General features: G+C 37.4%; 1 protein-coding gene across 1 annotated transcript; it reads left to right on the plus strand.

The window, feature by feature from the left end:
- shtn3 (shootin 3) lies at positions 1–25,871 on the plus strand. The gene is made up of 17 exons (XM_087799178.1): positions 1–275; positions 6,469–6,529; positions 14,147–14,241; positions 15,392–15,554; positions 16,512–16,609; positions 16,666–16,747; positions 16,812–16,906; positions 17,270–17,416; positions 17,530–17,683; positions 18,775–18,946; positions 19,924–19,994; positions 20,067–20,164; positions 20,843–20,857; positions 21,114–21,176; positions 21,247–21,379; positions 23,102–23,381; positions 23,454–25,871. The coding sequence occupies exons 1-17, from the start codon at positions 204–206 to the stop codon at positions 23,596–23,598; spliced, it is 1,944 nt and encodes a 647-aa protein (XP_087655304.1). The 5' UTR covers positions 1–203; the 3' UTR covers positions 23,599–25,871.
- The last annotated feature ends 377 nt before the right edge of the window (positions 25,872–26,248 follow it).

Below are 26,248 nucleotides of genomic sequence, written 5' to 3' on the forward strand. Positions count from 1 at the left end.
TGATGAGGAGGGGTCCAGATGATGCTGGGAAAGGAGGAGGAGGGTGAGGAAGGATCCACCGGCTCCGGCAGCAGCACCATCCCATGTGTTCCGGAGGAAAATAGATTAAAAAAAAAGGATGCGTTTGGATCCGATTGGAATAAAAAAAGAACACTGAAACAGTTTACAGTTTAATCTAGTATCTCTAGTTTTATTTCCTAACAATGCTCCCATGCTCATCATCGGCGCAGATGGAGGGATGCGAGGAGGAGAGGGACACTATCATTCATACAGAGGTAACCCTCCCAACCTAAAGAAAATCCCACTTCGTTTTGAGTTCTTTTTGATTTACTGTGTGAAAGCAGATTTTAAAAAAAATGACAAATCGCAGCGAGGTTGTGTTTCGCCGGCCGGCGTCATCTCTAGGAGGTTTTTTTTAGGTGAAGAACTGGACCCCTCCCTGAATTTTAATCCACCTTTCTATCGGGAAAAAAAGCGCAGTAAAGTACATTTTAAGCTGTTATGAGATTTATACGCGGTTAACATGAGGATTTAAATGAAGAAGCAAATACACGTGTCGTTATTAATGAGGCCATTTTGGTCACATACGTCAGTAAAATACATGAATTACTTATTATTATTATAATTGTTATTATTGTTATATCATTGGTTGACCTACATTTCTGCCTGTCAGTCAAAGCTGATAACTTACTTTATCCGAAACTTGAGTCTTGTATTTTAATTCACATCTCACCCTAACAAATTATAAACAAAACTAAATCTAAAATATATGTTACCCATTTCTGTGTAGGTGATTTGATCCACCGGAATTCCGATTGAAATACCAACCATAATAAGGGTCGTAATGTTAGTTCACAAAACGTTACTCGAACCATCTATTCTAAAAGAATAGAAATATCAAAACACACAGTTAGCAAATTTATCAATCACTCATTAATCACATGTTTAGATAGATAGATAGATAGATAGATAGATAGATAGATACATAGATACATAGATAGATACATAGATAGATACATAGATACATGGATACATGGATACATGGATACATGGATACATAGATACATGGATACATGGATACATAGATGGCATTTAAGCTATAAAGAGACCAAGTTGTCAGCAAAAAGTAGAAAAGTGTAGTACGTTCAAATAAAAATAAAAAATAAAAAATTGATATTCAAACATACACAAATGCTCATCCCCAGATGCAACACTAATAGACTCAGGGACTAATTAATTCCTGGTGCTATTAGGGTGTTTAATTCTGAGTTTGGGGGCAGGAGTGTAGTCAAAAGAAGATATTCCATGTTAATCTTTGTATCCTTTTGATTTTTTCTTTGATCTATGTTCTTTATCTTTAGATTGTGTCTATCTATCTATCTATCTATCTATCTATCTATCTATCTATCTATCTATCTATCTATCTATCTATCTATCTATCTATCTATCTATCTATCTATCTATCTATCTATCTATCTATCTATCTATCTATCTATCTATCTATCTATCTATTTATCTATCTATCTAGCCACCTACTTACTGGAAATGTGGAAATGTAAAGGATGTGGCATTTTCGGAAATAAAATGTCCATCGTTTGCAGTTGATCCTAAATAGACGGTTAAAAACAGTTTTTAGCTGTATAAAAAGTAACATTTATAAATGGTTTGTCCGGCTGTGTTCTCCAATACGAGTCCTCACGTGTGACAAAGGGCAGACTCACTCTTCTGGCCGGAGCACCAGTCAATTATTTGGACCGTTGCCTCGTGCCAGCTGCAGAGGTTTAACTGTCCACTCCCACTAAATTAGCATCGGGCCACACGGGACCCTCCGTATCCCAATTTCACAGTTCATTTTTTTTTTTTTTAGCTGATTGGTGCTCAATCTTTGACTGACACGTTAATCACGAGTTAACACCTGAGCCACTCCATGACCACAATCATACTATTAAAGTGTTACTTGAATTAATCGGATTCCTTAAGGATCGGTCAAGGGGTCTTTATGTGATTTCCTGGTGTTGGAATCTTCTGAGTGTGTTTCCATTTGTTTATTGCATTGTGGCTTAGTGTTAGCCGCATTCCCATAATGCATCGCTGGGAATTGAACCTCTCGCATTAACGGTGCGTGGCTTCCTGTGAGTGAACTTGCTGGCCTCGCTGTGTTCTCCTCAAGGGAAATGTGAGCTGACAGTGTAAGAAGCTGCAGGTAGTTTCAGAAGAAAGTGGGCCAAGTGCAGAAGGACGAAGAGTTTGACACTCAACGTACTTTTTGTCCTTCACTTTAAACGTGGATGGTTTTTATTGTGGCTGACAGTGACGTATAAGAGTGGACGACCTTCAGTTTGCCCCTGTAACAAATACCCTAAAGTCTTTTATTCTCTGTTTATGTTTGGATAGAAGGATTTTGTTACAGTTAGAGTTGAACCAAGCATATGGCCCGGGGTTCAGCCGGACAGTTATCAAAAAAGATTGATGTCCATGTTAATATTGTGACCTATAAAGCTGTCACTGTTTCAGAAAAGATAAAGAAAAAGGATTGTGAATGTCAACAATTAGAGTAAAACTGTTTAAGAATTTTGGATATCTGAGATCAATTAAACCTAAAAATATGAAAATAAGCAGTAGAATTCCTGTAAGGTAAATATACATTTTGTTTGGCCCTGCATTTTGGACAGCTTAAAGATTTCGTCCACTTGTGTGATTAAGTTTGACAACCCTGTTGGAGTTCCTTTGCTCACTGTTATTTAACCAAAAAAACATGATTATTGTTTTTGGGAGATTGAATTCAATAGAAAACTATTCACATACACGCTAACAAATGCTAGCTAGCTTGTATTGAACTGCCAAAAGGCGTAAAAACAGTGAAGCGGAGTGCTGTTCAAATGTGCTAATCAAATTTTTTACGACGTTCTTCATGTGTTAGGATCCTCAAGCAGGAAATCATCTAAAATTCTGTTGTGTCAGCAGACGTTCGTGGTCTTTCTGCGTCTATCTTTATTACTCAGGAGGTCGCTCTTTAAGAGCTCCACTCAGCATGCAGCAGTTTCAGCAGTATTGATCACTACTAAGTTGACCTCTGTTGTCCCGAATGGGACTTTGTTCTTACCTTATATTCTGTAGAACTGAGGTAAACAATACAACTCTGTGAGTCCAGGTTGCAAAACATGACGTAGAGCACTGCATCAGACTAAGGATACATTTTACAGAATGCTGAGCTATTTATTTACTCCTTATGTTCACATGCTAGCTTTTTGTTTGGTCTTTAGTTAAGAAAACTGTTGACTGTAGCTAAACATGAACACAGTGCTTTTGCTTTGCTTTTCAAGTATCACAACTTTATTGCAACTGTAAAAAAAAAACTAAATTAATTCAATCAAATTCTGCTGCTGAATCCCTTATGGGGGTTACGGGGTCTGGAGCCTATCCCAGTTATTTTGGGCAAGAGTGGGGGGACACCCTGAACAGGACACCCATCTGTCAGAGGTCACACACAGATGGACAACCATGCACACACACACACTTATATCTACAGACAATTTCCCCAAGTGACCAATCATCTTCTAAAGGATTTTGAACCCATACAACACAGGGAGAACATACACACTCCGTCACAAGTTGCCCCCAGCCAGGATGCAAACTACAACCTTCTTGCTGTCAGGCAATCGCACTAGCCACCGTGCGCCCACAAAGTGTCAAGCTTCAGAAACAGAGGTGGCCCCACCTGGTGGGAGGACTCTCAGTGACTTTAGTTCTAGAAAGCCTTGAAGCGTGGGTAATGTGACAGAGACTCCTCCCCTGTTGGTTACTTCGTTAGGGTTAGGGGTATGGTGTTTTAAGGAGGTACATGGGCATATCTATGACTCTGACCTATTGTATAATGAATGCGTATCATCACATTTGGTACCAAACAGTGGGTACTGACTGGAAGAACAGGATCGGGACTACAAGGGGCCGAAAATGAGTTCAGTCCGGTGGGTGGCTGGGTCCTCCCTTATGCTCCTCATCAACCGGCTCGTCTTAGTCCTGTTCAACTCCACTCGACTCTACCCGGTTTGTGTTGAAGCAGTTACTATTTTTAGTTTTAGTTTCAGTCTGGTTCAAAACGAACCTAGCAGGCACTCAAAGGGTGATGTTGACCAAAGACTGTTTCAGTTTGGTCGGTCTTAATAAATCTCTACGAACTGGACAGTTACATTTTCTAGCAAGGTACTTTATTGACCACACCTTAACTCACCCTCAGCCCAACAGCTGCCTTTCAAGTCCGGTGTTCCGTTTAAAGCGCCCCCTCTACGGAAACTTCCGACTTCCAACAGAAACAGAACTGGGGTTCTTTCAAAAACAACACGAGAAGGAGTATGATATGTTGCTCTGAAAAGTTGTTCTGTATCCCGTAGTTCATAGTCTGTAGTCCATAGTTCATAGTCTGTAGTCCATAGTCCATAGTCTGTAGTCGATAGTCTATAGTCGATAGCCTGTAGTCTATAGTCTGTAGTCTATAGTCCGTGGTCTATAGTCTATAGTCTATAGTCTATAGTCTATAGTCTATAGTCTATAGTCTATAGTCTATAGTCTATAGTCTATAGTCTATAGTCTATAGTCTATAGTCTAAAGTCTATAGTCAATAGTCTGTAGTCTATATTCTGTAGTCTATAGTCTGTAGTCTTTAGTCTATAGTCTATAGTCTGTAGTCTGTAGTCTGTAGTCTGTAGTCTGTAGTCCGTAGTCCGTAGTCCGTAGTCTATAGTCCATAGTCCATAGTTTGTAGTACATGGCCCATGGTATGTGGATGAGGTCCAGACCTTTTTCTGTCTTGATATTAACAATTGTTAACAAATTAAAAAACTCCATTGCCTTCAAGTTTGCGGGGCAAGATAATGACAGCCCACCGCAAGTAGGTAATAGGGCCGTGAGCAACACAACAAAGTAGTGTCGTGTTGGTGTCGATTCGAATAGGGATTTAACCGTGTAGTGGAAGAGCGCCATTAGAGATAGAAGCCATGTCATCTGGGAGAGACTCGAGGTATAGGCTCTACCCTTCTGCGTTTAAGGTGGCTTGGACATTTGATAAGGATTTCTCCTGGACGCATCCTGGTAAGATAACCCCACCCTAACTTTTTGGAACTATTCTGACCCTAATTTAAACTGAAAATGGTAGAAATCATGTCGGAATGGTTGCATGTCATTACGGAAAATTGTATTCACATAAAAAGTAAAATCATCAAACACATTATGCTGGAACAGAGAGTGTTGTGATTGAACCTAAATGTGGCTCAACAAGACATGTTACATCCAGTTTTTTCTGAGCCGCCGTCACTTCAGCAGATGCCCAAAAAAAAAAGCTGGTTATTAGAAGTGATGGGACGTCGGCTTCCCTGTGAATCCGAAGCAACATTTCGAGGGGATGATGACGGGAAAAGCAGCTTTGAGGAGAGAGCAGGATAATGAGAGCAGATTTAGAACACCGAGCAATTTTTTAAGTCAGAGTTTGAAACGGAGACTATTATTACTGACGAAGACTCGTCTGCAATCTGCTAAATTATTATCATTACACAATTTAAATGATGTTTACTATGCAGTTCGTGGATTCCGTTTACAGATATAGAGCCTTCTCCGACTTTGTCACACATTTATTCTGTCTACACACTCAAAAATTCGAAAACATTTTTAGTTTTATTTGGTGTTACAATAATGTATAGGTTACAAAAGGGAATCGAAATGACAACACAGAACGCATTAAGTCTCTCATGTGTGCTGTTATAATTAATTCAAAAGCTACAATAAATTATTTACTTTCGCATGTGTATGGGTTTTCAATTTTAGATGTTGAGAAGAGACTTCAGATTAAGTGATACAGCAAAATATATAAAGGTGCAAATTGACATTTTGGTCAGTTATAATCAGATTTCTTTTTTTCAATATATTTAATATACTGAAGCAAGCTGCCATTGTTCAGACTGTTACAAATAGGTGAACTTTTTGAGCAGCAGATACACTGCAAAACAACCACAAAACTTATGGTGCCAACCTTTCTACACACCTGGGGATTTTTTGTGACGGCTGATTATTCAGGACAATACTGTATTTAAATTCCTTATGTTATGTTCCTCTACTGACGGCTGTAATAGGTTGGCTGGGCGGCAAAGCATTTTCTTTTGCTTTGTTCAGGTCAGTGTTCCAGAAAGGGTTGTTGAGAGGGATGTCACCTCACATACAATGTTGAGTTTTCAAGTATAAATACATTTAAAAAAAAGGAAATGGTCTCTAATACGGGGAGTTCTCAAAAAGTAACCCTAGAGAAAAATGAGGTACCACTGTATTATACTTCATTTCAAACCTTTTAAATACATGTGTATTGTTCTTAAGTATGCATGACTTTCATTTTAAGTGACTTTGATAACAATTTACTGACAAATGTTATTAGTTATTTATACAAAACCAAATATTTAATTTTCATGTTCCCTTGTCTTCTAGTGCACCAGACTGACAGAGGAGAGAGATGAAGCTGAACGACAACTCAAGCACATCAAGAGAGGTGAGATGTCTCTCGTTTTTATTATCACCTCTGCTCTTCTGTGTCAGGATAACTGTGAAACATCTTTCATGAGAGCTTTTCCTTGTTGAATTTGTCTTTAGTGACGTCGAAAAAAACGTGACAGACCTCACTTAGTGTAGTTTACACAGCTGATCCTTTCCTTTTTAAATTTGCAAGCTTCATTGAAAATATCTTCTTTTATTCGTCTGCTCTTACCTTTATTTTACTGCAACCTGGATGCAATAAGCATGGTGAAGTTTTTTAACCAAAATGTGATCTTTTTCAACACTTTCAAAAACTTTATTTTAAATATGATTAAAATGAATTATATCCGTTTCTCGACAACTTAAAGTGGGCAATTTAGCTACACGGCACTTCTTTGAAACCGAATCCTGTGTTTTAAATTTGACACCTGAGCTTCCCTCCATCTGTCCCCCGAGAACCTTCACACCCATCACTGACACCTGCTCACCTGAGTGGTTGTTTTTAGCTGACGAGGGCAGGGCATTCTTGTATCCATGACAACCGCGTGGCCTCAAAGCAAGGGCATGCAGTAGGTGTTGAGTGTTCTGACCTGTGATGCTGCAGAGAGGAAGACAAGAGCTTTGACAAATAGCTTCATCATGACCATCAAACACGGTAAGACAAGTAGTTTCTAACCAAAGAATACAGGATTTAGAAGAAGAGGCAAGAAATTTATGTTGGTTTATTACACTCTTTATTTCTAAATGGACCAAGAAGTTGTTGAAATGCTCCGTTCTCCTTAAATTGGGTTTCAAATTGTTTTGTTTTGTTACTACGTTTGTAGATTAATTGGAGACTAATTCGTGGCGTCCGGGTCAGTAGTATCAGGTGTATCAGTTTTCTCATCGTTGGAAGGTAACAGGAAACGTGAGCAGCTGGAAGGTTCATGTTAGTGTGAGGTTTCAAAGGTTCTGTCATTTGTTTGGACTTGAAATTCCCAATACTTTGCCTCGTAATATGATATGATATTATATATGTGGAATTTACCGTTTGATTATTCTAAAAGACACTAGTTTTGATTGGTTCATTTCATTATTTGAAGTAGTACGGTAAAACCTGAAGTAGTCTCTAATACATGTACAATAATAAGAAGAAATAGAAGAAGATGAAGTAGAAGAAGAAAAATAATAAGCAGATGAAGAAGTAGAGGAAGAAAAATAATAATAATAATAAATAGAAGAATAAGAAGTAGAAGAAGAATATGAAGTAGAAGAAGATGAAGTAGAAGAAGACTTTGACTTTTAAAAATACTTTATTACAATAGGTTCTTTACAATGTTTTCATTTAAAGTGACACATGCAATTCTTCAGTCAAGCCATTGTGCAAATTGTAATGTATTTTTCGTCATTGTGCAAATTTGTCCTTTTTCCCCCCATTTTCTAAAAAACATCTCGGTGTTGTTGGTGTAGAAGAAGAAAAATAATAAGAAAAATAAAAATAATAATAATAATTAGAAAAAGTAGGAGAAGAAGAAGCAGAAAAATAAGTAGAAGAAATAGGTGAAGAAGAAAAAGTAGAAGAAGAAGAATTAGAATAAGTAGAAGAAGAAGGAGAAAAATAAAAAGCAGAAGAAGAAGAATTAGAAGAAGTAGAGGAAGAAGAAGAAAAATAATAATAATAAGAAAAAGTAGAAGTAGAAGAATGAGAAGAAGTAGAAGAAGAAAAATAATAATAAGAAGAAGTAGAAAAATAAGTAGAAGAAGAATTAACTTCAATTCAATTTTAGATTCTGTAAAGATTGAGATTAAATAATTATTTTACTTTTTTTACTGTAGCTACACAACATAGTAATACAAATGTTGACAATTACAATGTATGTTAATCAGCAAAATATTAATTTTTAAAATGAACAAATCAATTTACAATTTCAATAAAAGTCTGAGTAAAAATCGAAAATAGAACCAAAAATGTTTTGAACTATTTAAAAGTACATAAATTAACACTGTATAAAAATATGACTAATAATACTAAATGAAAAGAACAGGGAAAAATAGTCAAAGCTACATTTATAAGAATAAAAAACATTATGTTATGTCAAAATAAATGAAAATTAATGAATAATAAATAAACATAATGGATAAATATTGAAGAAAAAAACGTGAACGCTATATCAAACAAATGATAAACCGTTAATATTTTCCTCTGACGCTATGCTAGACTTCACATTCAAATTAAACCAACAATGACAACCTGAAAGGAGATTAAAACATCAATAATTAATTCATAATCTTCTCATTTCCATTTTTTTATCAGAAGCACATTCAACCATGACAGATATTTTTGGTGGCATTTCTGTCCGATCCTTTTTGAAAATACATATATTCTAATTTCAAAGAAGACAAATCCTCATTTTGACACTTGAGTGTTTTTTAAAGTCAAATATACTGCTGTCACACACCTGCCAAATAAAACCGGACCCCTAAAGCTGTGATCTCTTGGTGGTCCTTCATTCATTTACTGGCTTATTCATTCACCGTCGCTCCTCGGAGAAGACAGCAGTCCCCCTTGTCACGTTACCCCCATGAATTATTCAAATCCCCCGACATTCAGGAGTCAGCTGCTGGAAACTGGGGGAAGGTTCTGTGTGTGTCCGTGTGTGTATGTGTGTGTGTGTGTGTGTGTAATACCCCTCCTCTTTTCCTTCTGTTATTCCACTGTGGGTCGTCAAAAGGTCTTTCTACGTGCTCCTCCATGTCTGACCGCACCGTTTTGAAGCCCTCAATGGTCAGGACCCGGCAGATGCTGGTTTGAATCCTAAATATCAAACTAGTCTGTCACATCAGAGACTGACAGTCCGTCCAAACAGGAGCCGACCTTTTGACCCGCTCGGTAATAACACGTCAATAACAATGAAGACGAGCCTTAATCTGACCCTGGACTCAAACCTTCATCTATTCCATTGGGGAAAAATGTCTCGAAAAACGTTGGTGCTCATTTTTATCTATCAGTTTATTTGTAAAAAATAGAAATGGAAATGTTTTTATCAACACTTGAGTGACTTTATCTCCTCAGGCTTCTTCTTTGTGTGTGTAATCCAAACTAAATATGTTTCAGTTCTACATGCAGCTTCACAAAAGTGATAGCCTGCAGCCTCCATGTCTTTCGCAGCCTAGTTTCTCGGTCTATCATAGAGGAAAGTCCTGAGGCAACACTTTTCTCTGTGGGCGAACAGTAAATACATGTACAGACTCAGCTCAAACACACTGGTAGTGATGGTTCGTCTGCAGTATCACTTGCTGGTTTGTGTTTTTGGATGCTGTTAGTAGTTCTCGAGGAACACTTGTCTCAGTAATGGTCAAGGGGCAGGGTTGTTAGGGGCCGTCAAACCAAAATACACAATAATAGAATGAAAAAAAGCATAATTATAGGTCATCAAATAAAAAATTAAAATACATCATCTTAGATTAAAAAAATATAGGAAGTGTTATCATGCCATGACTTCAAAAAATTCTGCATTTCATGTTCAGATTCTAAATATATTCAAGAAATAGAAAGTAATACAAATATATTTTGAGGATTAATCATTGTTTTAAGATGATTGAAAGAGGTATTGCTTTAATATTTAATCCATAGAAATGGAAAGGACATCAAAGAAGAATAAGTGTATGAGTGTAAGTGTATTATAATAATAATATGAGAAATTTAATTTAATTTATTAAATGTAATGTATTAAAGCAGAAAGATAACAAATATAACAAATAAGTAAATAAACATAAGTGGTAAAGCATTCGTACTAACCTGGAAATATCTGGTGGTTGGTTCCGGAAAGGGATGTCCAAACACTTTTTAAGAGGGCGGTCTTAGTGTGAAAAAAGTTCTACCTTATTTCTTTTAACCATTCATGCATTTTTCTATCCACAAAATAAATCAATACAAATTTTAAAAAAGGGTTGCGTTAACACCCAAAGTATCACTGAACAACATATAGGATAATAAAAATAACATAAATGAAAAATGGATCTTTTTTTTAGGCTATTTATATTTCTCAGATTTGCTTCAATTGGACATATTTAAAGTTTAAAAAAACACAAGAACAGAAACTAACTTTTATTAATAAGTAAAATAAATGTATTAATAATTCAATATATACAGTAAAAAGTATGCATTACAAAATGAGGATGTTTGTTGTGGATCTGAAATTCTCCGGGATGGTTCAGTTCCATGCTGTTGACTGTGAGATGAAGTGAGAGAAGGAGAAAAAAAGAGAGAGATGGAGGACGGGACTGACTTCTGGATCTATTTTTATACCTTCATTCATTGTTTAACGCTTCTGTAAGAGCACCGCTGGTGTGATTCCCTCCCTTCCACCGAGGCGGGTCGACCCTCCGCATCTCTCATTCAAAGGCTGAAACCAGCGTTTCATCCCACACACGCCATCATCCATCTATCCTTCCATCCATCCATCTCTCTGCTGAACCACTGGAGCTTCGGGGGGGTCGGACAGAACACAGCAGTGGAAGTGAAGGAGGCCAAACTGTTATTGAATATTTCAGCGTTACCTCACAGTGAACGATGCTTCCGTCTTTATTGATGGTAAAAAGCCTGCTAATGCACTTTAAGCGGGAAAACCTCCTCATTTCCGATCACTTCTGGTCACAGAGAAAGTGCGTTTTGCACCTTCTAAGCCTGCAGTGAACGCTACCAAATAAAAGGTTTTCCCCTTGAGAACTTAGTTTAATATAAAAAAGAAAGATGAAGAGGATTTCTAGTTTAACATATGAAGTTTAATCCATAAATTAGAAGGTTAAAAATCATCTTATTCGAGCTTGCTGTATGTGTGTTTTGTTAGCTGATGCTAGCTAAAGCTAGTAACTGCTGGATGACAAAAATTGTTCAAAATTTTGTGTGATACCTAAATAACTTAAACTAATAATAATTACAAACATACTTAGCATGTTAGCGAAATACATTTAAACTTTAATTAAAGAAAGTTACATTTGTTTAAGGTGGTAGAAACTTAAGCAAGCTAGCTAGCATCGGAGCTAGCTCAAATTAGATGGTTTTGACACTAATATTTCAAATCATACTTCAAAGGCCAAAATCATTTTTCAAAAAACATTTTAATCTCTTTGTTGTTGGCTTTAAACAGACTAATTGAAAACAAGGAAGTGCGTGTGGATGTAGTCCATTAACAAAAACAGTTCTGTGGTCATTCCAGCTCTATCTCTTTGTCAAATAAAAAACCAAATGCCGGAAACACAACTTTTAAATCGTCTGATTCATACATGATTCGTCGAGGCTCTACTCAGAGTCTCCAATAAAATATTACAATAATTTAATGTCTTAATGAGTTTAAATTAATCCTATAATCCCAAAAAAAGGTTCAATAATGACCTAAAATGGGCTTTTGTCAATGAATAAATCATCCATTTCTGAAACCTTGTGACGGTTATACGCTGATATATTTTCCTTGACTGTTCTTTAAGTCAAAACCATAGCTTGTAATCCCGATCACGCGTCATGACTGTCTAATAACATGTTTGTCCGGTCATGTTTTTCTCGGCCGTGTCCAGACAACCACATTAGTCATGTTTTTCTTTCTTTGGGCCTGCAGGTCTGCGTGACACAGATACTGACTGAGGTGGTTGTCATGGTGATAGCACAATTGTGGGTCTGAAACACAGCGGCGTTTACACGCAAAGGTCAATCCCCTGTTTCCCCCGTCATTCATGTTGACATGCAACAGAGGATGAACTTTTAGGTTTGGTTTTTTTGTTTGTCAATCTGGTGAAGTAGCTGCAGAGTGTTTTTGTTTTTGTGTCGAGTCAGCAGAAGAGTTTCAGCTGCAGTCACTGGTCGGTCTGTAATTATCCGCAGTATCGATGTTTGTGCAGTGAAATTTACATCTTGCAGGTGTAACACAACATTAAAAGTCCTGACTCACACATCCCCACTGACACTTGTAGAGTTTAGATGTTTGTTTGGTTTCATCACTAGGGGTGTCATAGAATATCAATACAGCGATATTCAATAGAAGAGAATATTTTTTTAAGGTACATTTTTTTGGGGGGTTTCAAATAATATATTTCATAGGTTTATTTATCAATAAAAAGTGTGTATAAAATTATATAATGCATTTAAAAAAAAATAATACAATTATCATGCAAATATTTACTGCGTTTGTTCATTTTTGTGTTGCACTTAAACATCTGGCTGCTAGATGCTAGCAATAAACATGACCTCTGGTACTAAATGAACAAGGAAATCCGGTACGATCCCGAAAGCGACTGAGGACGAGAGGATACAGTCGACTCCTGCTGCATTTTAAAGCCTATGATTGGAAATATTTTGGTTTTAACGCAAATTAAAGCAGTTACGACTTCGTCAAGAGTCATGTGGTCTTTAAATTCTTCAACACCAGAGTTAAGTACTCGGACAATAGTATAAATATATCCTTATTCCTGATTCGGAATATATTGCATCGTTGCCCCTGTATCGTGATATGTATCGTATCGCCAGATTCTTGCCAATACCCTGTTACTTCTTCTCCATCTATATTTTAATATTTATCTATTCCAACTAAAGTTCTTTTTTTTAGATTTATTCTGAATTTTCAACACAATTCTTATTTAATCTACATTTGTTAGAAAAAAAACATTGTTTTTCTTTAAATCCTAATTAAATGTATTTTATGTCTAATTTTCATTTTCTATTTTCACTTACTTTTCTATTATTTGTTATTTAAATTCTCTTTCTATTTTTTTATTTTCTATATGAATAAAACACAGTGAAAATAAAGCTACCCCTCTGATGATCGCATCAGTTCATCCATGAGGTCGGATGAGGTTAATGGATCAGGCTTGTTAGCAGGAACTTCCTGTCGGCTGTAATTTAATCTGAGGGCTTCTGCTCCTACTGTGTCACTTCAGACTCTGAGAATCGATAACGTGGCCGGAAGATGAAAAGCTGTTGTGTTGTGCACAAGAATCACCCTGTTGTCGTCATGTAATATTTATAATTCTGATATACATTTGATCGCAGCTTGTATTTCACTCATTTATCTGCTCTAACAAAATTGCCGTGAACGACAACAAATTGGTCAGCTTTGGTTTTGTGTGTTTTCCCTCAAACTCCTCAAATCTGGGTCATTTTAAAAATAGAAAATGATGAGCTGAACTTGTTGACCTCATTCTAGCTCAGGCTCACTTCCCTGGATAATTCACACAGTTACAGTATCATAATAAATGACAACTAAAAATATTAATTGTCTTTTATAGCATTTGTTGTTTTAACCTTTATGACCTTACCGGAAAAACAGTTCCTTGATTGTATTATAATATGAGTACAATGTTTTTTCTTAATCATAATTATTATTATTATTATTAATTCCTTGAAAAATACATGATTATTTTATATTTTTACTTTTATGTTCTCCTTGTGTATTTTAACTTTATTTCCTCGAAACAGTATTGCTTTTTTATATGTAATCATTTTACATTTTACATTTTTATTTCTCAATCTGTTCTTTTCTGTATTTTGTATATTTAAACTGTAATTGGCTCCTTAACACTTTCAAATCAAGTGTTTTATTGTTTCTCAGTTTCAATTCCCATCTGAATTTATCCTGAATAAATGTCTCCTTGTTGTTCCTAGTGTCTCAGATGGTGATCGAGGAGGTCAGCGTTCTGCAGACTCAGCTGGAGATTGAGAAGTCCTGTCGGGAGAATGCAGAAGCTGTGGCCACAAAGGTTAGACTCTGGAACACACACACACGCACACACACACACACGCACACGCACACACACACACACACACACACACACACACACACACACACACACACACACACACACACACACACACACACACACACACACACACACACACACACACGCACACACACACACACACACACACACACACACACACACACACACACACACACACACACACACACCAAATCAATGCTGGAAGATTAGTGCAGGTTCTTGAACTGCGGGAATAGTGAGTCAGGGTGACTTGACAAATGAACACTGCATCACAGCAGGACAGCTTTGTGAGCACGACTCTTGTATAAGACACGTTTATTCCTTTGAACACATCATCGACACGTGCAACTCATTCTATGGTTGCAACGAGGGGTGTCAGAAAATGTCTGTACACTTACTGTATCGATACAAATATATTGTTAATTTTTTCGATAAAGTGTGTGTAAAATAAAATGTATATATATTTTTTAATTTTCATTTAATAAACGAATGTACACGGCCTTTGTCCATTTCCACTTCCAGCCGCTAGATGGCAGTAATCATTACATATTCTGCTAATAATCAATGAATTCCCACAATATCCCTGTAATGACTGAGGATGAGAGGATACAGTCAATTCCAGTAGCTTTTAAAGCTGATGTTTGGACATATTTTTGTTTCAAAACAAATGAAAGTCTTTGTTATACTTGTTTTAATAGTATCGCAATATATCCCAACATATCGTATCGTTGCCCCTGTATCGTGATACGTATCTAATCACAAGATTCTTTCCAATACACAACGCTAGTTGCAACTTTAATCAACAAAAATCACCAGTGACCTTTATAATAAATAACTAAAATAAATAAAGAAATAAGTTTTCACCACATGTTTTTAGTGTGGGAGAGACTTCTCATTTACATTGCACTGACTCGAGCACCTTCTTTAGGGTTCCTTTTGGTGAAGTACTGGGCATGTCCAACTGGGGGGAGACCCTGGGGCAGACCCAAGAATTGTCTTCTTAGGTTACCACCATAAGAAGTTTAGGAGGTATCAGGGTGTTGAACAGGAACTGGGAAATTTGGAAAGAACATGCCTATAATAGGAGAGTCTACAATATAGTCAGTAACCATTTTATGTTTCTTTCCAGCTCAACTGTGAGAACAGGAAGTTGAAGTACCTCAGCCTGTCGTCTCGGCCATGTCTGGACGAGCTGCTTCCAAGCATCTCCGACTGCATCGCGCTGGAGACGGACACGGACGCGGCCGACTGCAGTCCAGACAACTTCACCCAGTACCAGGAGCAGGTCAAAGGTTAGGATTACAGTGTTCAGAGTCGACTGACACACATGTCAAACTCAAGCCCCGTAGGCAAAAAACAGACAATTCCAGTGAAATGAAAGGAAATCTACAGAGACGTTTGGCAGCAAGTGTAATTTTACATGTCGTCAGTTAAATCTATTGAATAGCATAAAAGATGCGAATAAAAACCTATACGTTCAAAACTGCTCATTGCACCAAATTCAATTTTCTGCACCTTTTCTGACATTTTATCCACTTTTTGTTGCAGCTTTTTTTTTAGGTCTTTATGTTTTTAATGCCTTTTAATGACATTTTGCTGTTTCAAATGTATTTTTAAGGTTGACCTTGAGTGTCTAGAAAGGCGGGTTTAAATGAAATTGATCGTTATTATTTTTAATTTCCTGCAATAATACATAACATTTTTGGAAAGTAGCAACAGATACACCAGAAAGGAACAATGTTCTTGTGTTAAATTAAGCAAAAATAAAAACAGCTGTGCTGTGTTCAAATACTCTCATGTCAATTCCATAGTTCAAAGAAATTGTTTTTGCAATGTTGAAGCGACTATGTTGAATATATTAACTTAATTTGGTAAATAATTTTCTTCTTTTTCATCCATTTTTTGTTCTAGATGTTCAGTTAATGTGTTTTTTTGATAATTCGATTCAATTTTTTTGTATTTAAACCATCTTAAAATATCAAAGGTATCTCAAGACACTTAACAGTTTAATTAAGACTATATTGAAGAAAATAAAAACAGATCCCAGTGAATCAAAAATGAGGGAAAAACAGCATGACAGTGGCAGAAGAAAAACTTCCCTTTTAAAAGGCAGAAACCTAGAGCAGAACCAGACTCAGTGTTGACTCGGAGGGTGGATAAGGGTGAGGGGTAGACAGATGGATGGAGAAAACACTTTTTGTGGTCTTCAGTGTAGGACTGACTAATCGAACGTATCCTTTTCTCTGCAGAGTTGAGGGAGAATGTCAGCAGCTTGCTAGACGAGAAGAAGAACTTTGTCTGTCAGATTCATGATCAACAGAGGAGGATAGAGGAGCTGATGGTTCAGGTGAGAAGATCGACACAGTCGTCAAGATCACAAGCTGATGTGTTCTCCGGCCACAGTCGGAGAAGGATCAGGCTGAGATGAAGGAGCTCCATCAGACTGTGGAGGAACAGAGGAAAACCATCAAGAGGTTCAACAGAGGTGAGTAACGGTAACTTCTTGAGTATTTGTTTGGAGTTAACGCCGATGATCGTCTCTGGTTCAGTCTCCGTGATGGCGACCCAGGAGTTCGAGGGCATGAAAGAGCAGCTGGACTTGGAGCAGAGTCTTCGGGTCACGGCGGAGTCGTACGCTCACGAGGTGGGAAACAAACCAACGTCACCGTAAAAATAAAATAAAATATCCTGATGGTTCAAACTCTCTGTTGAGGGAAAATCATTCCTTCTCCATCTGTCTCTTTGTCTGATGTGGTGAATAAAAGACTGAGGGAGGTCCAAGTCCTGCCAAAGAAGAAACCTTTCTTCTGTCTGGAGTGACAGAGGGACACGCTGCTGGTGGCGGGTGTCATTCTTTCTGAGCCTAGCGCCTCAATAATGAGCCCGAAATGTCACGTCACAATAAAAAAGATGTTTCAATTATCCTTCTAGAAGAAAGGACCAAATCAAATGCACAGTTTTGCAATAAAAAAAATACTTAAGAAAGTGTTTATTATGTGTCGTTCAGATGTTGGTGAAGCAGAAGGAGGCGAACCGTCAGAGCATGCTGCTTCTCCAGAACACTGAGCCCAGCGTGCAGCTGCTGAAAGCTCTGGAGGACGTGGCCAACATCACCAAGACCCTGGAGGAGGAACGTCTGCAGCATCAGCAGAAGGTGAAGAAGATTCCATGAAACTACTTCATATCCTGACAAACAATTGTGGCTATTCTAGATTCTAGTCCAGGGCGTCAAACCGAGTCTCACTTGTGTGTTCCTCTGGTGTGTAGGTGCAGGGTCTGGAGGCTCAGCTGGAGCAGAGCTGCATGAAGAAGGAGCTGGAGGCTCTGCAGAGACAACTGGATCTACTGGAGGAGGAGAAGAAGGAGGTGGAGGGACGACTGGAGCAACAGCAGAAGAGGAGCGAGGATCTGGAGAACAGAGGTGAGTCGAGGAGTCGGACAAAAACACACAAAATAAAATGAAAAAAAACAGGACTTCAACTTGAACACTGAAGAAGCCGATGCAGTGCACAAATGCTCCTCCCCAGATGCAACACTAATAGACTCAGGGACTCATTCATTCCTTGCGCTATTAAGCTTTATAATTCCAAATTTAGGGGCAGGAGCAGAATGAAAAGATGATATATTATTTTCTATGTTAATCATTGTATCCTTTTTCTTTGTGTTATATACTTTGAACTTTGTTCTGTTTACTTGCACTTTGTCATCCCTTGCTCTTTGTTCTTTTGTTTGCACTTTGTTCTTGTTCATGTTTTTATAAAACTTGCTGTACCGAACTGGGAACCTAATAAAGGAGATCTCCAGAGAGATTAATAAAGTCAATCTATCCATCTATCAAACATGGGAAGGTAAAATACTTTAACTTCTCAATATAAATATAGAAAAAATAATAATTTTACATAAATTAAATATCAAATAACTGTGGCCATATTAGTTTTGGTTCAAATATTTTTTAAGGACCGAATATAAAATGTATTAACATTTTACATTAATTTGTATTATTATCTACATCGATAAAACTCACTTCAACGATTTATTTTTTTGTTTATTTTCGTAAAAATGCAACGATAGTACATACATATGATCATATATCTCTTTTTTTTGTTGTCATAAACTTGCGTATATAAGCCAATAAATGAACCTGAACTTTCACTGTTGACTCTTCACTCTTCACTTCACTCTGTCTGTTCATGTTCAAAAAAGAACGGTCGGACCATCTGCTCACAAAATCTGTTGTTAATGCTAAACTTGTTTCAAGCTCACAGATGTCTGTTACTTCTAATTAGTCCAGGTACAAGTCAAACAAAAGTAGAAAAACAAAACAGGTGTGTGTGTGTGTGTGGGTGTGTGTGTGTGTGTGTGTGTGTGTGTGTGTGTGTGTGTGTGTGTGTGTGTGTGTGTGTGTGTGTGTATCAACAGTAAGTACGAGTCCAGCACAAAAACATCTTGAGAAGGAATCAATACTTAATAAAAGCTGTTGTTTGATTGAAACAGTTTCTTTGGCTCCTGCAGTTCATGAGCTCCAGAAGAAAGAGGAAGTCGCCACGACGACCAGCAACGCTCCCCCTCCTCCTGAACCTGGGGTTGCACCGCCACCTGCCCCCATCCCACAGCCTCCCCCGCCGCCTCCTCCTCCCCCGCCACCTCCACCGCCGCCCCCTCCCTCCAGATGCAACCCACTCAGGTGAGTGCTACCTTTCTTTGTATTTTAAATACCTCAGAATATTTATTCATACTCCATTCAAATGGGATTTAATTACTTTTTAATTGTTTTATTTCACATTAATTTTGGTCAGCTATAGAATGTAGGTTTTTAGAGGTGCTTTTTAACATTTTCAATCAATATTTTACACTGTTTATTTTTTATTTGTTATCCTGACAAGTGCGGTTTACACAAACAAATGCATGTTTTAAAATAACCCCACAAATTGTGGAATAACAACCCTAATAAACTGAAGTTAAACAAGAACAAGGATATTTAATCCAAACAAAAAGAAATGTGTTTATATCCAGAAATAAATAACAACAATGAAGGTAATACATTAATAATAAGCAGATAAAATAATAAAATCACAGAGATAGAACATTCCGACACTTGAACTTTGATTGTAAAGTCCTTTAACTATATTTAAAATATACAGTGTTTTGTAAATATAGAAAAAAGGAACACATTTTCTGTTTTTAATATCCATTTCTTTATCTTATTTCTGTGGCCATTCTTACGTATATTTTCAAGGAGCAGATTTTTTTTCCAAGATGAACTATTTACAGTACAATTGTTATTATGATTATTATTATTTTTGTTATAACCCTTATTTGTCTAAAAACTAACCAAACAAAGGAGCAAGTTGAACACAAAGTAACTAAAAATACAAAGACAATATTAATAAGATGAGTAAAAAATTAAAGGTTTTGACAAAAATAAATGAGTTTATTAAACATAATCCAGAAATAAATCAGAAAATTAAAGGTAGTACATTCATTTTGGAATTATAAGACGATAAAATTAAAAAATCTATATAGTTTGGAATGTTGAGCAGTATTAAGTAAAATGCTTGGATTAATATTTGCTAAATAATGAGTATAAAAAGTAGATCTTTTGTATTTAAGATCTACTTTACTTATTAATTTGTTATAATGATTTGTTTATTTGTGATCCAGTTCTCTGATCGCCATCATGAGGAAGTCCTCAAAAGGCTCCAAAGGTTCGGTGAAGGCTGAGCAGCCTCAAGGTAAGTTTTTTAATAATAATTCTTATACATAACCTCTGTTCTTACGTGACTAATGGAAGTTTATTTGTTCAGCGACTGACACCGACGTGAAAGTAAAGGCTGTGAACGAGATGATGGAGCGCATCAAACATGGAGTCGTCCTGCGGCCGGTCAAGAGTCAGGAGAGCAAGGTCAGACAAAAGAAGTGCAGATGACGAATATTTTCTCATTATGGATGTAGTTTGCATCAACATCTTGGTCATACGCTCACTGAACCATAAACCAAGCTTGTAATTGTCGTTCTAAAACATGTCGATGAGGGTGCGTCACTTTAATTACACTCTCCTCTCTATGCTTTATTAAATATTGATCCCTCTGAGCTCTGTGATCAACTCCTCTCCCTGCGCGGCTCGTCATTTATAATCATTACGCTGATGTTTGCGAGCGGCCACGGTTCTACATCACATTTCAACTGGAATAATCATCAAATTACAATAACACCAGCGACATCATTTATTCAGAATGTTTCTCAAACAAGCAAACATCATAAACAAACAAGATTGCATTGCTTCATTTAGTCTTTATTATTCATATTTATCGATGTAATAGTGATTTAAACATTAAAATTAGCCATGTTTCTAATAGCTAATTATAAATATTTCATATATTGTTTATATTTTCTTTATGAATATTATATTTTAAAACATATATTAAAGTTAAATCGTTTTTTAAAACATTTAATTGTCGTTACCTGATTATTTTATTGAACTTTTTATTGTTGCAATCCATGTGTAACCATATGTGTATTTTTGGTGATAAATTACAATATTAAAATGCCTTTGTTCTTCCTCCTCATGTTGCTGCCACAGCGAGTCGCGATCAAAGTGAGTATATTGACGTCCGCATCCATCTTAGCGATGACATCGTGCCCCTCCTGGGATCCCACATGGTCCATCTCGTGACCCCGTGAACCCAGACTTTCATTTCAATCAGCTAAGCCCACTTTTACACAAATTTCGGGTTCAATAATTATAACCTTTTGTCTTGTCTCATAGAGAGAATCAATATGGATGTTTTGGGGGTTAAATTCGGGGTCACTCATGGAAGGTTTATTTAGCAACCGTTCTTTTTGTTTTCCAGCAGCCGCCGGTGACTGAGGAGAAACCGCAGGAAAGTGCCATGGATGAGCTCAAAGGAATTTTGGTAATAAACTTGAAGATACTGTTCTTGCTATTGAAGATTGTTTGTTAAATAGAGTTGTTTTTTTCTAAAGGAGACGGTCAAACGAAGTCCTAGCAGAGGATCTCAGGAGGCCACTCCTTCGCCGCCGAGCAAGAAGACGGACAGCGAGCTGGAGGTGATTCTTAGACGCCGGCGCAACAAAGCGGGAGAACCTGGGACTGGAGGTAAACTCAAGCACTGTATTTACTGACTTGATGATGCTAGTAAGTAAGTAAGTAAAGCGCCTTTCTCAGACCAGGTTCACAAAGCGCTTCAACAACCAAAAACTATACACATTCATGGATTAAAAGGTCAAAATAACATAGTGACAAACACAGAATCCCCAAGAAAATTAAGAAAAAGCACAAATAAAAGGTCTCAAGATACTTGTGGGAAGGAGTCAGTAGACTCAATAAAAAACCAATAATCGGGGAAATGTGAGTTCTCCTACTAGAGAGGGACAGAATTCTCGCTGCAGAGTTTTGTATTAACTGCAGGCGAGACAGCTCCTTCTTGTTTCGACACGAAAATAAACTGTTACAATAATCTAAGCGAGAAGACACAAACACATGGATTATAAGCTCTAGATCGTGTTATTACATAATTTTCCTAAATTTAGAGATTTTTCTCAGTTAAAGGAAACAATTTTTTTTTTTTTTTTTTTTTTTGCAGCGTTGTACTAGAGACTTGTCTTTGTCAAATACAACACCCAGGTTTCTCAGGCTCAGTTTTACAGACCATTGTTTGATCTCTCGCAAGCAATTGACTAAGCTGTTCAACTTTTGGATTAAATGAGCAGTAGAGCTGGATGCCATCAGCAAAATATGGTAAAACATTTGAAAATCTCTGAATGATTTTACCTAGGGTAATCAAAAATATAATAATAAAGGACCCAAAACAGAACCTTGAGGGACTCCACACAACAGATCGGCTGATTCAGACAAAGAAAAAACATAACAGGGAGAGCAGAACATGGAACATATTAGGAGATGACAATCCTAGACTTGCAATCCAAGTGTTGAAATATGGAATTGACCCACATTTGTAGAATGTAGCCGTACGTAACAGACTTGACCACCCTATGCAGGAAGTAAACAACAAAAACTCAGCTGATAAATATTATAAACTATACAATATTTAAACTATGAGAAGACCTGATATGGAGGTGATTCCTCCTTGATAACACAAGAGACATTTTTTAATTTTGTTTTTACCAAAAATAATGCGAGAGATTTTATTTAGGTGATCATTTATTTTCTGGAAATGAAAAAATGAAGTATTGATTAATCCTTTTTTTGTTTTATCGGCTGTTGTGCAGCCTCGTTCCAGCTTTTAATTCTGCAATGATCAATGATGGAAAAAAGTGATCCCAGTTTCCCCCCATGTTGTGCAACATGTGCAGTCATCTGATTTGCCTTTTACCAAAATCGACTTTTCCTCCAAGCGTCAGCAGCAGCAGTCACAGCAGGAGCCGAACCTCCAACCTCAACTGTTGCAGCATAAATAAAAGCTTTTTATTCTAGTTATGGCTTGTTTTAATTGTGCATACTATTTTTCTGTATTCCAAATGTTAAATATTTGATCCCCAACAAATTATTATTGACCTTTATTACCTCTGCCAAGGAGGTTGATAATTGGACAGATTCTAACAATTTGAGACCCACTAATAATTTCAAGATTCACTTTCTGATATTCAGAACATGCTATTTGTCTATTATGAAACGTGCCTCCTGCTGTCCCGTTGAGCTCACCGCTATCAAAAATACTTCAAAAAATTCAACAAATCGATTCGAAAAAAAATTGAGCTGTACATAATGGGTGAAGATTAGATGCTTGGCAGGGGTCTGCGTGCGCTTTTTCTTGTTCTAATGCCAACCACTTCACCTGTATTCATGTCTTCTCTCCAGACGAGCGGGAAGGTCAGCTGAGCCACGTGTCCTCCTGCGACAGCCTGAACGGGAGAAGAACCAGCACAGACTCTGGCAAGGATCAAGAGGGGCCGAACGGGGCCCTGACCCCGACGGCTCCCCACGTCAACGTTCAGAGACGAGGGTCCGGACCCGGCCCGATCGTGGCCCGGAGGAAGAGCTCGGACACTGGCAAAGAACCGAGGGTCGGCTCCTGGCAGGAGAGACGATCCTGCAGCTCGCTGTCGGATAAAGACTCGGTCAACGGTTGCATCAACAGGTGAGATCGAAACAAAGATGGCTGCTTTTCGCCATCTTCAGCTCCTGATCCGTCTTCTTCTTTGTCACACAGCGTGAAGGAAGAAGCGGCATCGGCTGTTAACGGAACATCGAAGCCCGTCCAGTCCAACGGCGTCGACCACGCGGACCCTATCGGGACCGCAGACCCCGCCGTCCACGCCGCCCCTGTGAACGGGGGCGGAGACGCCGAGTGTTAGAACGAGCTCAGAGGATCTTTGTCTCGTAACGAATCAAGACACAGGCATGAAATCACATTCAGGATTCGATCGACACACGGTTATGGCGATGTTACAGAACAAATGGACGGACGTGGACTGACAGAGGAAAGTTGCACTCTTCTCGCACAGAACCTTGCTTCTTCTTTTTTTTTCCTCACACGATTACTGCTACGCTTTCAGTTGCCGCTTTGATTTAAGACTTTAGCTGCTGACTTTAACTACTGCACTGTACTTATGAAAACCTTTTTCTGCTTCACATCTGTTACACAAGGGCGTGTTGAGTCATGTGACAGGATGTTCCGTAAACCAGTGGCAATACAAAACCTGGTATCGTGTGTGTGTGTGCCGTAGTTGAACTTTTTTTTTTCTTACAGTTTAAACCGGTGATTGATAATTGGCAAAAAAAAAGGGTTGGAACTAGTGATGGGCTGATGAAGCTTCATGAAGCTTCGGAGCCTGCTGTGTGGCTCTGATTACTGAATAATCTTTGGCCTAAAACCAAAAATTACATCATTTTGCTTCATGAAGCTTCATGAGCCTGTCACCAGTTGAAGCACAGATGGATTAAAAATCTTTCGCGGTAGACACAGTAAGATTGAAAATAGGTCTTTTTATGAAATCCAGTGACAGTTTCACAGTATGTAAGAAAAATGAAAGAAATATTCACTTATTTTCTTGCTTATCTACACAACTGTGCACCTTTGGACTAGTTATAACAATTAAATTAACATTAAATCAACTGAAATATTGGTTAAAAAAAATAATTTGAGAAATCTATTGGACTAAACAACGATAAACTGTCCATTAAAAGGCTCAAATAATTTAATCTTTATATTTGCAATCTTATTGAAACAAGCCTTTTATTATTTCCCAACACTCAAATTGTTAATTTTGTCCTTTTAAATACATTTTGAATCATTTTTATGGTTTAGGAAATAGACACAAAAAGGCAATTTTTTTTGTGGTACGACCCATTCCAACCCCACTTCACAAGTCCCCTGACTCTCCAACCCTTTCTGCTGTTTGTCAAAATAACCGAACCGGTCTTAAAGTTGATGGTGCAGCCCTGCTCTCTGCTAGTTTTTCTTTTTCTAGGTGCTCTGTAAAAACCTCCTCCTGCTACCAATGGGAGCAGCAACCAGGAACAACAAGGAAAGGAACTGTCACTATTCCAGCCGATGCAACTATCAGCGTCTTCGACTATCAGGAGCGCTTTTGTTTTGTGTTTTCGAGGGGGGCGGACTTTTGCCACTTGACTTTCAGGATTTAACGTTCATGTGGACGACGTGTGTGAGTGTTCTACCTCTCCACCTCTAGAGTCACATTCACCACCACCCGAGAACAGACGTCTTCCTCTCGCCCCTCGTGGCCCGTTTGCACACTAGACACCCTCGCCTACCACTGTGCACTTCCTGTTGTCTTTTCCTGGTGCAAAACTACAATTGTCAGAGTATGCAATTTTTTTTAAAGACACAAATTCACAATTTAAAGTGCTTTTTTTTTTGTTGCTGTCCTTGACTTCTAATGCAATTGAAGGAGCTGATGCACGTGAAAAATCGAGGCCTTGCACTGGCTGCACAGCTTCATGGTTGGCCTGTAGTTTGCCTTATTTTGTTCTTAGCTGAGGTGTTATTGAAGCGAGAGGTTCACAAATGTGTCACTCGGTACATGTTGATCCCTGTCTATGAACAATCTCTCATAGTCAGTCCTCAAATATATTTAAATAGGTCACCATGACAACTCAGTGCTTTATTTCTAAGGTCTAACGGCATACAGAAATATGTTTTAACTTCTGAAATTTGTTTTAATCAATAAAAAACATTTGATGATTCTTAAATGTGCAACACTCTGGAGGACTCTCTCAAAAAGCGGTCTTTTTTTGTTTGTTGTGTATTTCAACCCAAAAAGGCATATATCTGAAGCAAATTTTATATGGAAAAAAAGTGTTTAAATGATCTTAAAGCACGCCTGAATAAAAAAAAGATTCACATTCTGTAAAGATGTATTTGAGGACCATTTGCGAACTTCAAACCACACAAACGTCTCTAAATTCTTACTCTTTTTGCATTGATGTTAACCAATGGCTACTTTCTGGTGATGAATAGTTGTTTACAGCAGGGAAATGGGGTGGTTACGGCGTGTACGTACGTGTGTGTGTGTGTGTGTGGAGGATATAAATGGATTGTTTAAAGATTTTTAAAATAATGGATTTTCATTTTCGCACCACTTGAAATAAATGATAAATAAATCCATTTGTGGTTTTGTGGTTTATACTAAAAGATTTTACAGTATAAAAAAAATTGAAATAAAAAATAATAAAAATGTTGTGCTTTATTCCATTTTCAAAACGTTAACTTAAGATAAGACTTTCGTTTAGGTGTTTCAGTAAGCGATGGAATCATAACAGACATATTCACTACTAATGTCTTAAAGACATTACATAAAAACTAAATGAAAATATATATATATTATTTTATTTATATAAATAATTTACAGCATGGGGATGACAATAAGAATCAAAATTTAAGCTAAATATTTCATGAAACAAATGTATTTTGTTTTATTAAGAAGTGGTCGTAATCTCCGAACCAGCAAGTGGCGCTGTTGCCAATACGAAGAAGAAGAGACT

Source organism: Callionymus lyra, chromosome 9 (genome assembly GCF_982586985.1).
Source record: "Callionymus lyra chromosome 9, fCalLyr1.hap1.1, whole genome shotgun sequence".
Classification (NCBI taxonomy): domain Eukaryota; kingdom Metazoa; phylum Chordata; class Actinopteri; order Syngnathiformes; family Callionymidae; genus Callionymus; species Callionymus lyra.